The sequence below is a fragment of the Cibotium barometz genome, chromosome 20 (genome assembly GCF_041138505.1).
Source record: "Cibotium barometz isolate CiBa-2024 chromosome 20, ASM4113850v1, whole genome shotgun sequence".
In the NCBI taxonomy this organism is placed as follows: Eukaryota; Viridiplantae; Streptophyta; class Polypodiopsida; order Cyatheales; family Cibotiaceae; genus Cibotium; species Cibotium barometz.
This window is the reverse complement of record NC_141065.1, coordinates 32,662,207-32,678,353: the sequence shown is the minus strand read 5'-3', so window position 1 is coordinate 32,678,353 and position 16,147 is coordinate 32,662,207. Positions and strand designations below refer to the sequence as shown.

The window sequence follows — 16,147 nt, the reverse complement described above, 5'->3', positions numbered from 1 at the left end:
AGATGACTCACTTGATAAACTCAAAGGGGCTAGGATTTTCAGTAAAATTGACCTCTAATCAAGCTACCATCAAATCTATATAGCCAAGAAGCTATTTATAAAATTACATTTAGGAATTCAATGGCTTACTACTATGAGTTCATGGTTATGCTCTTTTGGCCTAATCAATGCTTTAGCAACCTTTAGTCAAATGATGAAAATAATATTTCTTAAATTCTAAACTTTTATTCTTGTGTTTTTTTATAATACCTTAGTTTGTAGTAAGAATCATCAGGCACAACACTTGGAAAAGGAATTTACCCTCTTGAAAAAAAATCAATGTTATACCTATAATGATGGTTATCAACTCTTGTAGAAAAGGTTATATATCACACTTTCTCTTAGATAACTTAAAAGAAATGTATCAACAATCTTTTACAAGAAGGACATTGTGGCGTGTATATGCTACTCTTCAACATCGTGGCGTTTACAAGATTGTCACATATATATGCTACTCTTCAACTAGTTTTGTACAAATAAGTGAATAATTTAAAAGCCATGAAATCCAGAGGAGTCGAGATGGTAGCAAAGAAATCAAAATGCAAATAACATAGAGTACTATTACTATGACAAACCTAGACACATGGCGCCAAAGGACTACTATAAAAAACAGAATGATATTAAAGATGAAAAGTTCGTATATCATCGAGTAAATATGCTGACAGAAGTGAGCAATTATTTATGATGCACAATACATGCTCACTTCTATGTAGAGATTAGGAGATATCTATTTGGATTCTGGTGTCTGTTACCGCATGACCAGTCATCATGAGTGGTTTAGAGATATGTAAAAAATAGAAAAATCTGAATACGTGAAAACAAGTGAATATTGTGTATCCCTTTGCACATGGTGTTGGTAAAGTACCATTAGTGTTACTCCTATCAGGTTTTTTTAAAGGATACCTATCAATGATCCAAGTGTACATAGGTCTATGTGGATTAGATATCCTATAGACAAATTGAGATATGATGGATATATAACCCATCACTATGCTTGCATGGTTAAAACTGCTTCATCGCTGGTTCAAGGCTTAGCAAGTTTGTGTAGTTGCTTCCTCGCCTTGGCGTTGGACCAACTTGTTTCCTAAGTTCAGCTCCCTTTCCAACAGTAATTGGCGCCCAAAATACAGAAGAGAAAAGGCTAAGCAGGTAGCACATCACAGTCAGCTCTGCTGCTATGCAGCACCAAAGGCATCCACATCACAGACAGCAAAGGCATATCTATTACAGCACGCATCATCTACATCACAGAGTCAACTGCGCAGCAAAGACATCCGCATCGCAGACGGTTGCGGCGAAGGCAAATCTACTACAGCACGCAGAGAGAATATACTCAAAAACTGCAGCGCTTATTGATCTAAGCGTTCCACAACAACGCAACACACCAATATACTCAAACTGCAGCGCTTCTTGATCTAAGCGTTTCACAGTGCAGCACATCACTTCACCCGAAGTTCACAGCATGTGCAACACTTTCAGCAGACCTATAGGACAGGTACGCCCCTACATAGCCTCCTGCTCTGTTGAGCAAAAGCTGATGCTTTCTTCATCAACAATAGAGCTGCCGTTACCCTGCGACTTGTAACACAGTTGAAAGTAGTGTAGGCTTCGCCAGCAAGCTGCCGTTACTGTGACTTGCAACATAGTTGATTTTTGGCAACACAGGGCTTCATCGCCTAACAGGCTTAGCCACCACGAGCGCTCATCGTCTAACAAGCTCACGTTCAACAAGCTATTTTTTTTAAAAAAAATAAGAGACAAAAACTCGCAGCATCATAGAGCTCTTGCAGCTCTCAACAGGAGAAAGAAAATATAGGAGGAGAGGAGGGAGAAGATAATAGAAAAAAAAAATGAATGAACAATTACTTTTTTTTTTGGAGAGTCTAGGATTTTACTTTGTTCACATTGTGTGACCTTCCAGAATATCTCCTATATCTCCTCTCATCTTTGTCCTTTCTGCCCATCCATATTTTGTCGAGCCTTTATCTCTTCACATATATTGGACCTTAGGGAGATTTAAGTGCTTTTATGTTAGTTTGGGCTTGTTCACACAATGTGAGTTTTGTGCATTGCTAGCTATACGCCTAGTGTATTGTGGGCATGTTTGGAGATTTGGTGAGTTTATTCACACACGCCTCATACTTTGGGTATTTTGGATGTTTGTATGACGCCGAGGTGCAACATTGTGTATGTATGTCATACAAGTGAGCTATATGCATATCCTGATTAGCATATGCTCAACTCGGATGAGCACGCACCATTATTATGTTATTTTGATGAGCACAAGGCTATGTATATGTGTATGTCTTTCCATTCCTTTGTATAGGATCAGATAAGGAGCTATGTGGCCTACTTGGATTTCATTGATCGATTTGAGACCCTTTGCACATACCAGCACTTTTGGGAGGAGTGGTATGCGTGCAAGTATGCGTTTGATTCATATCATTCCACCGAGGATAATGATGATGTTCATGCTGCGACTATAAATGATTATATGGGTGATAATAATCATAGTGATCATTCGTGGGATACATTTTGTGAGTTATGGCATGAGAGGATTGGATCCTTGGAGGATGTGTATCGATCATGCTTCCACTTTCGTGGATTGGATCCTTGGAGGATGTGTATCGATCATGCTTCCACTTTCGTCACTATCATAGTGGAGTTCGTATGGGCCTTGATAGCTTCTAGACTCACCCGCGACATCAACTAGCCATCATCTCATTGATTCTCATTTATTTATATCGACTCATTCATTATATTATGATGGGGATAATGAGGATAATGATGTATTGTATACACACACATGATGATATTTATGTATCGCACACACATACACATTATGATAGTGATACACGTGCACATGATACCACTGACACATGCACATGATGATGTATGTGATAGTGACAGTGAGAGTGATGTGTGAGTTAGATCATGTGGGCATGATCTCGAGGACAGCGATGGTGGCATTGAGCATACCAAGCATCGATATTTCTATGCCTATCATCTTTCCTACGGATCATGAGGATACTCTAGTTGATCGTGGTGATATTTTAGAGGATGGTGTGCATTTAATTAGTGTCGCATCCATTAGCACATTTGGGATGGGTGTATCCATTAGCACACTTGAGGATTGTGATACTCCGCATATGAGTGATGGAGACACCTATGAGCATAGGCCTGAGTTACTAGTGTTGAATGCATCAGGCTATTCTTCTAGGATTTCTATTTGTGGAGATATCACTAATAGGACCACTACTCCTAGTATTCATAGCATTCTTGGTAGTGTTCGTATGGATAGAGTTCATGTATTTGAGCAGTCAAGGATAGTGCATGAGAGTAGTGATGATTTTTCTCAGATTAGACCTTGTAGGAGAGGTAGGATTGTGCATATGAATCTAGAGAGATTTGTATTTGATTTGGGTATTCTCCTAGATCCAGTGATTAGAGAGATTAACCTATCTTTGGATATAGGTTATACATGAATTCCATTGATGGAGACAGACCATGATCATGATGATGATTTTAGGGATTGTGAGGATGACATGGTCATTGATTTGATGGATGATGATCATATCCTTAGTAGATCATATGGTATAGATCTTGAGAGAGTTACATTTGATCTAGACATCTCCTTAGATCCTATACTATTGGAGATAGATTTATCATGGGATTTAGGTCACATAGGGACATCATTGATGGAGATAGACCATGATTATGAGGATATATCGGGTTGGATCACACTCATGCACATAAAGATGTAGTGGATCATGCCTTCGACTTTTTGAGTAGAGCCATGGGGATTGATGATGGCATGGGTATCCATTTGATTCTACATGAGGCTGACCTCAAGCTATGTTCATTTGGCTCCCACGGATGTAGACATGAGCCTATGATCTTCGGAGCTGGGATATTCATCTTTGGGTGCATTCTATGCCACTTAAGATGTATGGTGGATGATTATGTGGCACGACTCAGATGCACTTGCGACACACCTTTATCTTGGTCTACTTGATGATTCTTTCGCACTAGAACCATTTTTCATCCTGACCACGTGCGATGATTACATTTGGTGGACTCCACGGATGTTAGATTTACATTATGGTCATGAGGATAGACTTACAAGTTTTCCTTATGACCTAGGAGCTACTACATCGATATCGAAGGTCCATGATATGCACCATATCTATCCATTTGACCCAGGAGAGTTAACCAGCCGCGTTATCGACATTGGCTCTTCATATTTTCCATTCGATCCAAGTGGTTTGAGAGTCATTGCTTGGAGTCTACATGGCTTGGGTTTCTCGGATGCGATTGTATGGATTCCTTCATCTTCGAGGCGACATTCATATCTTTTCCATTCGACCCTAGAGGATGTCCAACTAGCCTCATCATCGACAGGAGTCCTTTATCTTTTCCATTTGACCCCGAGGGTCATGAGATTCATGTATTGCTATTGGTGCTCTGCGATGGTGACATTTGGTCATGTATTTAGTTCATTGTATATAGCCTTTGTATTTGCTTTGTGCACAACCACCCTTTGATTTCGAGGACGAAATCATTGTGGGAGAGGATGGTTTGTAATGAAGTAGATTTGATTGCACATGCACATAGGGAATGGGACCTAAGCACTTGGACTTAGTCATTTATATGTGTACTTTTGGGAGACCTTGGGCTATATCAAGCGTAAGGCTCATAAGCATTGTACCTTTTTTTTAAAATCATATTTACTCTATAAACATCTGTCTTTTTGATACTCATTCCCAAGCTTTCATGACCTTCTTGGCTACTACCTTAGAATGGTAACCCACACACATGTTGTCATTCCATGCTTTGAGTGGCTAACCCTAGTCTTTTGCATTTACTTCCTTTCAATCAAACTTCTGATTCTAACCCGTTTTGAGAGATGAGTTATTCTTGGTATCACTTTAAGGATTAACCTCTAAGAAATTGAACATTAGTTGAGCTTTAATTACAAAAGACTATTCCTTAGACGAGTACCAAGGATAAGTCTCTCAACTTTACAAGAGTTACACTTGATATCTTTTATTTAAGAAATGAGTTATTCTCGGTATCACTTTAAGGATTAATCTCTAAGAAATTAAACATTAGTTGAGCTTTAATTACAAAAGACTATTCCTTATACGAGTACCAAGGATAAGTCTCTCTCAACTTTAGAAGAGTTACACCGATATCTTTTATTTAAGAAATTGGAGATTAGTTATTTGTCAAAGTCTATGTAATCCATAAAGTTTCATTTGATATTAATTTTATAAAAATAAACTTGTTTTCTTATGCTTCAAACAAATATAATGTACCATTTTTTATTTATTGTTTTATGCTTATAATTTTTTTTAATTTACAATTGTACTTTTTTTTAAAGGTCTTTAAAAAATCAAGTGGCTCTTAAAGCCTTTGTAATGCATATAGTTTCATTTGATATTAATTTTATAAAAATAACCTCATTTTCTTATGCTTCAAACAAGTATGATGAGCGTGCTAAAACACCATTTTTAATTTATTATTTTATGCGTATGTAAATATGCTTTTAAAAGTTTTATTAAAAAACAATTTGCTAAAACATATAACAATTTTGAAAATGCCATTTTTAAAGGATCTTTTGTAGGGAATCTTTTTTTTTTTTGGTGATCTCACTCGCAAGGTACCCACTCAACTTGCAACATTGTTTTATAATTGACCTCAAGGAACAATTCCCCACCTCAAATGTTCATTCTACTCTCTCTCTCTCTCTCTCTCTCACGCACACGCACACGCACACGCACACCCCCACCCCCACCCCCACCCCTCTCTCTTCGTAGACTTGCAAAGAGATTTAACAGAGCTCATCCAACCTAGCTGACCATGTTTTGTGGATTGGCTAATTCTAAACTAGAGTAAAACTAAGCGCACCCATATGGCAAGTGTATTGCCATACACTGTGCACATCTCAGTCAAGAACATCACGTTAACAATAAGCACCACCCAATACTTGCCTACCGTGTGCAAAAGAATTGCTGCCTTGGCACAAGCATCTGCATGCTCTTCTCTATCTAGACATGATGATAGCTTGATAATGTGTGCCCAGTTTTCATAACATGACTTCGAAACATCAAGGCTACAAAATGAAACTTTCAAGCATACTATAGTCACCAGCTAGACATCACACAAGTATTTGCCAAACAACTAACTCTTTCTAGAATTTGAAAGCTTTGAAAGTTTACATGAGAATCCAAAAGACACAATGAAAGGAAACTCTCAAATTGAAAACTAAAAGGGGTTTACAAGGGCCTTTTTTCCAACCACCAGAAAGCTCAATTGACTTAATTAATTTCATGTACACACTAGAGCTAATTGTGATGCTGGTAATAGAGATTGTAATAGAGTCGTTTCTTCGTGTCTTACTATTCAGCTACTTCAGCGATTCCACTTTTAGATCCACACTATTTTGAGTCTCGTACATCTTAAGCTTGTAATGTGCATTTAGTAACTCCTTTTGTAGCTTCAAAACCTAACAGTTTGTAAAAGACTTATGTTAGCAATCGACAAATTCTTTCAGCGTCACATACACCAAATTAAACACCATCAAATCCTTAAGTAAAGGCTCGTACTTCTATTCAAATAAATTTGCCATTTCTATTCTGACATGAGTTATTTCTTCACTCAAGGATACTATTAGCACAAGTAAATGACTAGATATCTCGATATCTACTACGTACAGATTCTGACTTGCTAGGAGTGCTATGATATGATCGATTGGCGCACACAGACGGGGATTTATTCATGCCTGGATCGAATAGGGTGTCAGTAGCAATGACCAAAAGCTTTGCCGGAAAGGGGCATATATATATATATATATATAGGTCAAAAGATAAGGGTACCAGCATACAAAAGCATGTACTTGTGAAGAGTTTCACTATCTATGAAAACCATCATTGAGTCATGCATTACTCTCCCAAGTTTTATCATGTTTTCTCTACAATCGCCATGGACCCCAACAACTATAGGACTATCATGATTGGTCACACCTTGGCTAAGATTTATGGTTCGATTTTGGAGCATGAGCTTAGTAGATGGTCCAAGCCTCAAGGAGCAGAGACTCAGAGCACCAGGGCAGGCAGGCTTTAGGAGAGGGCACTCCACACTAGATCATATCTTTACACTACGGGCGATCATTGAGGAGGGGAGAGCTCACAGGCAATGGATATACTGCTGCTTTTTTTGTGGATTTCCGCAAAGCTCTTGATACTGTCCCACGGGCCAGACTGATCAAGAGACTGCAGGATATGGGAGTGCCAGTAGAGATGCTGTGGGGGATCATTACACTCTATGAGTCAGTCACAGGCAGAGTACCGGCTCCAGGAGGTGACTCAGAGATCATACACAGCACTATCGGGGTGAAGCAGGGCTGCCCCTTGTCTCCTACTCTATTTGGTCTATACATTGACGAGATCGTGGATTACATAGACAGACAGGGAGGACCAGGAGCACATTTGGCAAGAGTCTTGATACCGATCCTCTTGTATGCAGATGATATTGTTCTTATTTCTGATTCACCAGAGGGGCTGCAGAGGCATTTGGATGCATTATGGGCCTTTTGCGAGGACCGGGACCTTACTGTGAACCTTGGAAAGACCAAGGTCATGATCTTTAACACCTCCTCACAGTGGATAACTAGATCTGCAGTACAGTTTACATACAGTGGAGAGCCTGTGGAGTATGTTACCTCATATGTATACCTTGGGATCACTTTTGTTGGACCTAAGTTCTCGATGCGGAAGGCGGCCGACGTTAGATTGACGAGGGGATATGCAGCCCTTGGCTCGCTAGAGAGGCAATGCTCACAGATACAGTTTCAGGAGCCGAGGACGAAGCTTTGGCTATTTGATACTCTAGTTACACCTGCACTACTGTATGGTGCCCCCATCTGGGGTCCTGGCTTATACCACAGGAGGAGACAGAGGAGAGAGCCGGCCGAGACAGATACAGAGGAGGTATATGATGGGTGGAAGCCGATGGAGAGGCCACTAGTGGCGATGATCTCACGCATGATTAGGAGTAAACCATCAGTGCCACATGAGATTGTGCGGGCAGAGATGGGCGCTGTACCGATAGTGACAGAGGCTCTATTCCAGACAGTGACATACTGGCATAGGCTATGGGAGCTTCCACTTGATAGATACCCCCGGCTAGCCCTGGAGTCCTCGAGATAGTTGACACTTGAGGGAGATACATAGTGTTGGTATGCACAGGTAGGCACTTGGTTTGGCATGCACGGTATGCAGATGGAGGCACTCCCCCCTTTCCAGTATGGCATAGAGGCCCTGTCATTTGCTCTCAGCTGCACAGAGCGGAACAGGGTTATTAGGAAGGACATTGTCAGACTGGATACTCAGAGGACATGGAGTTCACCTAGTCGTCCACTTGGGATGAAGATGGCCTTCTATAGAGATCACCTCCTATGCCTGACAGAGGATGGGTTCATCATCCGTCCATGCTACACGGACATACACCTATCCTTTGGGGTGAGATGTGCGATCGACCAGATCCCACCTCGTCCCACCAGCTGAGAGTGGAGACTGCCACGTATGGGCCTAGGGCGGCCATGCCAGAGGACAGGATATGCCAGCTCTGTCACACAGAGCCCGAGACAGAGGACCATTACATATGCCGATGCCCTGTATACTATGAGATTCGGGGGAGGTTCCACTGCCTCTTCCGATCTAGGTTCGGACCATTTTCCAGGATCATGGACTTCCCGGATCAGAGATGCCTGGGACTTTTTCTTCTAGAGCTCCGTAGACACGGGGAGTGGAGTCCTTAGTGAGATCCAGATCAGCTGTACTTGCTCGAGGACTAGCACAGAGAGCTCTCACCGACTTCTTCCATACCAACACTCTGAGGGCCGATCCACCCATCATACCCAGACCACAGGCTAGTGTAGGAGCTCGGCCGAGAGGTGTGACAATCGACAGCGCCACTGAGTTATGCAGAGCTCGACGCCCCAGACCCCATGGCCCTCGCCCATGGCCACGCCACCACAGGAAGATCCGGGCCATCATCGTAGGACCTTCTCGCGCCAGCTCAGTTTTACCACCTTGAGCACCATGTCACAGCGGCCCATGAGGGATGTATTAGGGTGATATGAGAGCTCTCTGCTCATGTACCAAGATCAGATTTTAAAGTTCTAGATTTTTTGCTATCTTTCTTTATTACTATTTTGTACCTAGGATGATGTACCTCATGGATATGATATAACCTTTTGGTCTCATAGGTCATTTTGGCCTTTTGAAGACGTTATTACAACTTTCTTTCTTTGTCTCTCTCTCTGTCTCTTCCACGAGAGAGATGCCAGTGGCTCAGTGCACTTCTACACAAATTATTTCCTGAGGCTCACAGGATGGCTTCATCCAGCAGCCAGGCTACCTGGATATGCACATGCCACATGCCACATGCCATGCGGATTGCAATTAGCCATCTCTCACTGCCTACGGGTGGAGACAGGGTGGGAAGAGCGCATATTCAGAGATGGAGAGCTCATGCAGAGACCTTGGGAGAAGAGGATCTGCATATTATGCCACACGGGTCCAGACAGAGGAGCACTAAACCTGTCAGTACCCAGTGTACTATGAGACCCGTGGGATGTACCACTGTCTCTTCCGTGATGGTTTTGTATCATTATCCAAGATCATGTGCTACCTGGACCAGCACTGCCTAGGACTCTCCTACTGGATATTTGCAAACACACACAAATTCCTAAGAGTGTCGGCCACACCTCTCCTTCCTCGTCATTCTTCCCGACCTAGGGAGACGATATCAGCATACTGAACCCCGTGGGTCCACCACAGGGATATCTCAGCTATGCCCACCCCCCGAGGACTCACTTTGGAACGGGCTTGTGCACTTCGACGTACACAGCCACGGGTCACCAACCACGATCCTCCCGTCAGATCCAGATCCAAGACATGCTCTGCCGCCATCACACCACCTTCCAACATACCATGACAAAAGGGGACCTTTCATCCATACTCAATAACCCCATGCTCGATATACTTGAGAGAGGTGTACCCTCAGGCCTCTACTAGAGGATGATGTGCCCCACATGCTTCATATTCTCATGTACTCCATGATGAGAGTCTCTTGTTCCCCCATGTACTTCCCAATGATGATCATTGTGTCAGCCTCTAATTTCAGAGACCTATGTTATTTGTACTTGTTTTGTTTTTTTTTTCCATGATGAAACATACCATGGATAGCATTGTATCACTTCAGTCTCATAGACCCACTGGGTATTTAGGAGACGTTTAATGTAACTTTTTCTTTCTTTCTTTCTCCCTCATCACTCGTTCCTAGTTATGGATGGAAGGCAACCCTAGCTCTCATTAACCGTATGGAAGCAAGCATGAAGGCACGGATTGCTTCCCTACATGAGGAGGTTCAAGTACTGGACACAGGTCCACATGCACTGGTATCTGCAACAACCCTAGATTAGCATCCACGGGCTCATCATTCGCAACAGGTGGTTGATGTCCTGAGTCAGAGCACGTTGGGCATTTTGTGGATTTTTAAATGAGTCCTTGTATGCAAATGTTCAAGCATATATTGATCCCGTGATTTCTCAGACATGGTTCGTCTTTCTATGATCCAGAGGCTTCCAACTCAACAAAAAGTCTAATGGAAAGAGGGCAAGTACATTCTATAGAGGATAAGAATAGAGCTCTTATGGCCATAGAGAATAAGAATAGTTCTAGCGCGCACAGACAATGACCATAGTTTTTTCTTCACTGTATCAGAGGGTATATTTCTTGGATAATGTTCCTTAGGAAGAGGTGTTTGTCCGGAGGCCCAAGAATCGGAGTCCCACATGGAATTAGTGGATGTTGGCCTGAGCATATTCAGGTGCATACATGTTTGCTTCAGTGGTTCTAAGGCCTGCAACCTGTGGATGGGATTCTATCATTCAGGGAGTGCATTAGGTTTGGTCTAAAAGGGTTTGGTGATCTATTTGAGCCAATGCATTAGTAGCGAGAGTTCTTATTGAGAGTGTTCTCTACAAAAGGTTGCCTTACCATTTTTTTTTCGGTAAAATATCCTTCTATTGGTAAACAGAAAAAAATGTCCGTCAATAGGTGGACTACAACCCTTTGTAGAGGTAAAAGTACTAAAAAAGAAAGTGGCGGGACTCGCCCTCCATGGCTGGCTGCTCTCGAAGGGAGACTACATACCAGGGGGAGGGGGGAAAGCCACACTCCGGGCTTGTAGTGCCAAATGATGTTTCCATCCGTGCTAGTGAGGAAAGGGCTACCGCACCATGTCCGTTAAGAAGGCTGCTATGCTGTCCCATGCAGCCCTTGTCTCTCGTCAATCGGTCCCAGTGTTTCATGCAAGGTGTGGACAAGGTTTGGCCAGACATAGCTAATGGTCTCTACCAGAGGGGCGAGCTCGCTCCTCAAATTTCCTAAACCAAGGTGATCGACAACCAATTGCGAACCACGAGGCTCGTGTAGACAATCTACAAGAGGAAACAAATGATCTTCCTCGATCAAAAACTATCCCAGAGAAAGCGGGGGGATGCTATGGGATCTCCTGTGCCGTGCCATCGCTGTGGTGCCCTCAATCCCAACCATCTAAATCCGCCGACCTAGCTTGGCTAAGTACTCGAAGAATAGAAACCTGGGTTGCAGAACACTGGTGCCTATGTGCTAGGGTTTTCAAAGATAGAAAAGAGCGCAACGAAATAACGCATACAACAGACACAAGAGTCCTAAAATATTGTCTATATTGTGTACAAGAAAGAAGTCTTACAAATGTACTTCAAGTACAAAAGATGACTGAGAATGAAGATGTTACTTCTCAGTCTACCCACCGCCTAGGATCTCCTTGACCAGCTTGTACTGCAGAGAGACACTCTGTAGGCTTATAGCCAAGGAATGCAGATGAGTAAGCAATTTTCTCATGTACAAGTCAATGTAAGCTCATATACTTACCCACTACTTTTGTTACAAATGTTTTTTTTCTTATTGACATGCATTCACTTGCCCATAAGCATGCTTATTGTTTCTTGGCATAAGGTATGAACGCAATGCATAAGCTATCTTTATTTGTGAGCCCTCTTGCATGCATAAGCTCTCCTGAGCTACGCATGACCTATGCATAAGCTCTCATGAGCTATGCATAAAGCTTGCTCTTGAGGTAAGCTCCAACCCTAAACCCGATTCTTTTGTTTTATTGTTTTATGCTTTTTAGTTCTATGTTTATGCTTATGTTGCATGCTTCTATGTTAATGCTTTTTTGTTTTATATTTAGGTCTTCCATCTATTTTGTGCGGCCTCTATTCTCACTCGCCATATACTCTTTAGGGCATCCCCACTCTTTAGCTAGCTCTTGAGGTAAGCTCCAACCCTAAACCCAATGCTTTTGTTTATGCTTCTATATGTTTATACTTTAAGCATGCTTTTATGTTTATGTTTATGCTTTATGTTACATGCTTCTATATTTATGTCTATGTTTATGCTTATGTTGCATGCTTATGTTGCATGCTTCCATGTTTATGTTTATGCTTTTTTGTTCTATGTTTATGCTTATGTTTATTCTATGTTTAGATGTGGCCATGGGATTGGAGTCAATCTGTACCGGAGGATGATCCGACCTAAACCAAGTAAGCAAATCTACATGTTCACATTAAGCTTATGTATTAGTCTCTTATCATTGAGATTATGTATGTTTGCATGTTAACTTTTTTAGAGGTGGTCATCTTATGGAGGGTCCTCGAGTGCCAGTCCTATCATACCCGAGGGGATGATTGTTAGGTATTAGGACATTAGGGGTGCAGAGATAGAGGCTATGGAGGCTCAAATGCCAACGCCAAGGCTGCTAGTGTGCAGAGAGAAAGACAATATTCAAGTGAGAGAGAGGTTACACGACTCAATGATCAGTAGATTAGATTGATGTAAAATGATGTCATCTAGATGAATCTCCAAAGGCTATAAAAGCATTGTAGTTGGTGAAGGATTTATAATATCTATGTTCTAACCACCCTAAGAGTGGTTTCACACTACCATACACATAATATCTATGTTCTAACCACCCTAAGAGTGGTTTCACACACACTACCATACACATAATATCTAGCCTTAGAGGCTGTTCACACACAAGCGGTACACACATATACTTAGCCCTGCTAGAGGCTGTACACACAGACCATAACAGGGAAATCTGTATGATAGATTATGGAGACATCATGTATCTAGGGTCTTCTTGACAAAGCATCAGCTCCCTTATTTTCTTTTCCAGGTGTGTGCATAATCAGAAAATGAAATTGCGCCAAATAGTTGGCCCATCTAAGATGCTTTCAAGAGATCTTAGGCTGAGATAGAAAATACCTGAGGCTTTGATCGTCTATTTTGATAATAAACTCACCACTCAAGAGGTAATGCTTCCAAATCTTCAAAGCATGGATGACAACCATTAATTCTTTTTCATAGATGGGAGCATTCTTTCCCGAATTTTGTAATCTTTTGCTTTCATAAGCAACTACATGCCCTTCTTGGTTTAAGACTGCACCAATACACTTTCCTGAAGCATCACATTCTACAATAAACAGCTTTGACAAATCTGGAACAATCAATACTAGTGCTTTACTGGCATAAAACTTCAAAGCCTTAAAAGCTTCTTTCTCCATCTTGGCCCACCTAATCCCCATTGCTTTCTTTGTTAGATCATGCAATGGTCCAGCAACCACTGCAAACCACTTGATGAACCTTTTGTAGTAAGAGCATAGATCCAAAAAGCTTCTAACTTCATGCAAACTGGTCAACTCTGGCCATTCCTTAATAGCCTTGACCTTGTCTAGATCCATCCGAATCACATCTTTGGACACTATATGGCCTAAATAGCGAATTTCTGACAAGAAGAACTCACTCTTCTTGCCGTTTGCATAAAGCTTGTGCTTTCTCAATTCTTGAAAAATAATATTCAAATGCTTTTTATGCTCTTTCTCATTATTAGAGTGTACTAAAATATCATCAAAGAAAGTACTTGTGAATTTTCGATGGTCTCTGAAGATTCTATCCATCATCCTATTAAATGTGGCAAGAGCATTCGTGAGACCAAAGGGTAACGCAAGAAATTCATATGGCCTAAAGGTAGACTTGAACGTTGTTTTGTGCACATCCTCTGGAGCAATCCTTATTTAATGATAGCCACTCTTCAAGTCTATCATGTTGAACACTTTGGATCCATCCAACCTGTCTAGGATATCATCAATCCTAGGTATGGGGAACCTGTTCTTTATAGTAATCTTGTTGAGGGCTCTATCATCCACGCACATGCGCCAAGACCCATCCTTCTTCTAGACTAACAATACTGGAGAGCAAAAGGGTGAAGAACTAGGCCTAATCAAACCCTTTTCCAATAACTCATTTACCTGCTTCATAATCTCCTCCTACTGGGCTAGACTTACGAGGTAAGGTGGCCGGTTTGGAGGCGAACTCCCAAGAATGAGGTGAGTTTGATGATCTTCTGGCCTCTTTGGTGGTAGTTTATCCGGTAAAGAATCTGCAAAACAATCTTCATATCTCTTTAAGAAATCAATCCTCTCCGTATCCAAACTAGAGAGAGACTCTTTAGGCTTACACTCTTTATTTTTGGAGTCTTTTAAAAAAAAGCAAGTACGAGGAAACAGACAATTTCATTGCTTTGAAAACTTGTACATGGAAATAGAGCTTCCTCTTCAACTCCCACATCAAAAGATACATTCTTGCCTTTGAAAGGGAACCTAAACTTACTTCGGTCCCAATCAATGGCTAGATCAACTCTCCTATGCAAAGCATACCAAGTACAACATCACAATGGCTCAGTTTTCCCATAGAAAAATTCTCATGATCTACATACTCCCATATCTCAATCCTAAGTTTCCCAAAGATTGGGGTGATCTGAGATTGCATCCCTTCAAAGGCAACACTTGACGTTTCCGGAGTGCCAAACCTCTCCTATCACGTGCACCCTGCACTAGGGTACACAGTGACACACTGGCATGATCATCAGTGCAGCATTTGTACATAAGTAGAACCTTTTCTAGGATTATTTGTCCGACTATGAACAATGTCTTTCACGTTTCTTGGTTGAAGCCATATGTAGGTCTAGCATTGCTTGATATATACGAAGAGCAACAACCAGATATGATAGACGAAACTGAAGTCATAGAGCTAGAGCCAATTCTCCTCCACAGATGGAAGCATGGATCCAGTCGAAGAATACGACAATTCTACACGAAGTTCGATTTGGCTGGATAAAGAGTTCTTTCATCAGGAGTACTCCCAGTTGTTGGCAGACTACTTGGAAGCCCTCAACCTGCCGCCAAGTTAAGCAGGAGGGAATGTCACGTGCACCTTGCACTGGGGTACACGGTGACACACTCGCATGATCATCAATGCAACATTTATGCAGAAGTAGAACCTTTTCTACGATTATTTGTCGTACGTCGTGACCCCATTGTGAGCCCTTAGTCTAGGGACAGTAAGGCACGAGCTACGTAGGTCAGTCTCTGAGCTTTAGAGGTCAGTCAGATGTCAGTCCTCTTAACCCACTTGGAGAAAGCATCATTCAGAAGCATGTAGTTGTCAACCTTAGCATTAGATGCATGTAGGCATTTTTAGGTTCATTCACACAGAAGGGGCCAGCCCTAAGGCCAGCCCCAAGGCAGCCCCAACTTGGGCTAGCCTTTGCAAAGGAGAGGGATCTGTGATGGGAGCTCCTCAGCAGCCTCACCATCTGGTTCACCTGGAGGGCCCGGTGTTTCAGGGCCTTTGAGGGGAGACTTGAGCCACCAGCAGAGACTGTTCGGGGGATTTGGCAGGAGTTGATCCACACCCTGCGAGGACAGTATGACCGCATCCGGGGCGACTCGGATGCGGCGATCTTGCGGCGCTAGGCCTTTCACTCCACTTGGCGCAGCGGCCCCTTCTATACCCTACACGCGGGTACCCCCCGCTGGCATTACAGGCCACCTGTTTGGATTTCCCCCCCTCCTATTGTATGATATAGCCTCTCACTTATTTGTACTGATATTTGTACTTTTTTGCACCTAGGGAGAGTCTCCCTAGCTGCCCTG

The 16,147-nt window shown here is 42.2% G+C and overlaps 1 protein-coding gene across 2 annotated transcripts in view; it reads right to left on the bottom strand.

The window, feature by feature from the left end:
• Nucleotides 1–6,210: 6,210 nt before the first annotated feature.
• LOC147627795 (uncharacterized) overlaps nucleotides 6,211–16,147 on the bottom strand; it is a 110,138-nt gene continuing 100,201 nt past the window's right edge. For both annotated transcript variants that reach the window (XR_015268330.1, XM_086814772.1), the window contains exon 19: nucleotides 6,211–6,547. Coding sequence is in view for 1 of the 2 variants with exons in the window: in XM_086814772.1 (XP_086670898.1) it covers nucleotides 6,449–6,547 (99 nt within the window). In the remaining variant the exon portion in view is untranslated. The remainder of the gene's footprint in view (nucleotides 6,548–16,147) is intronic.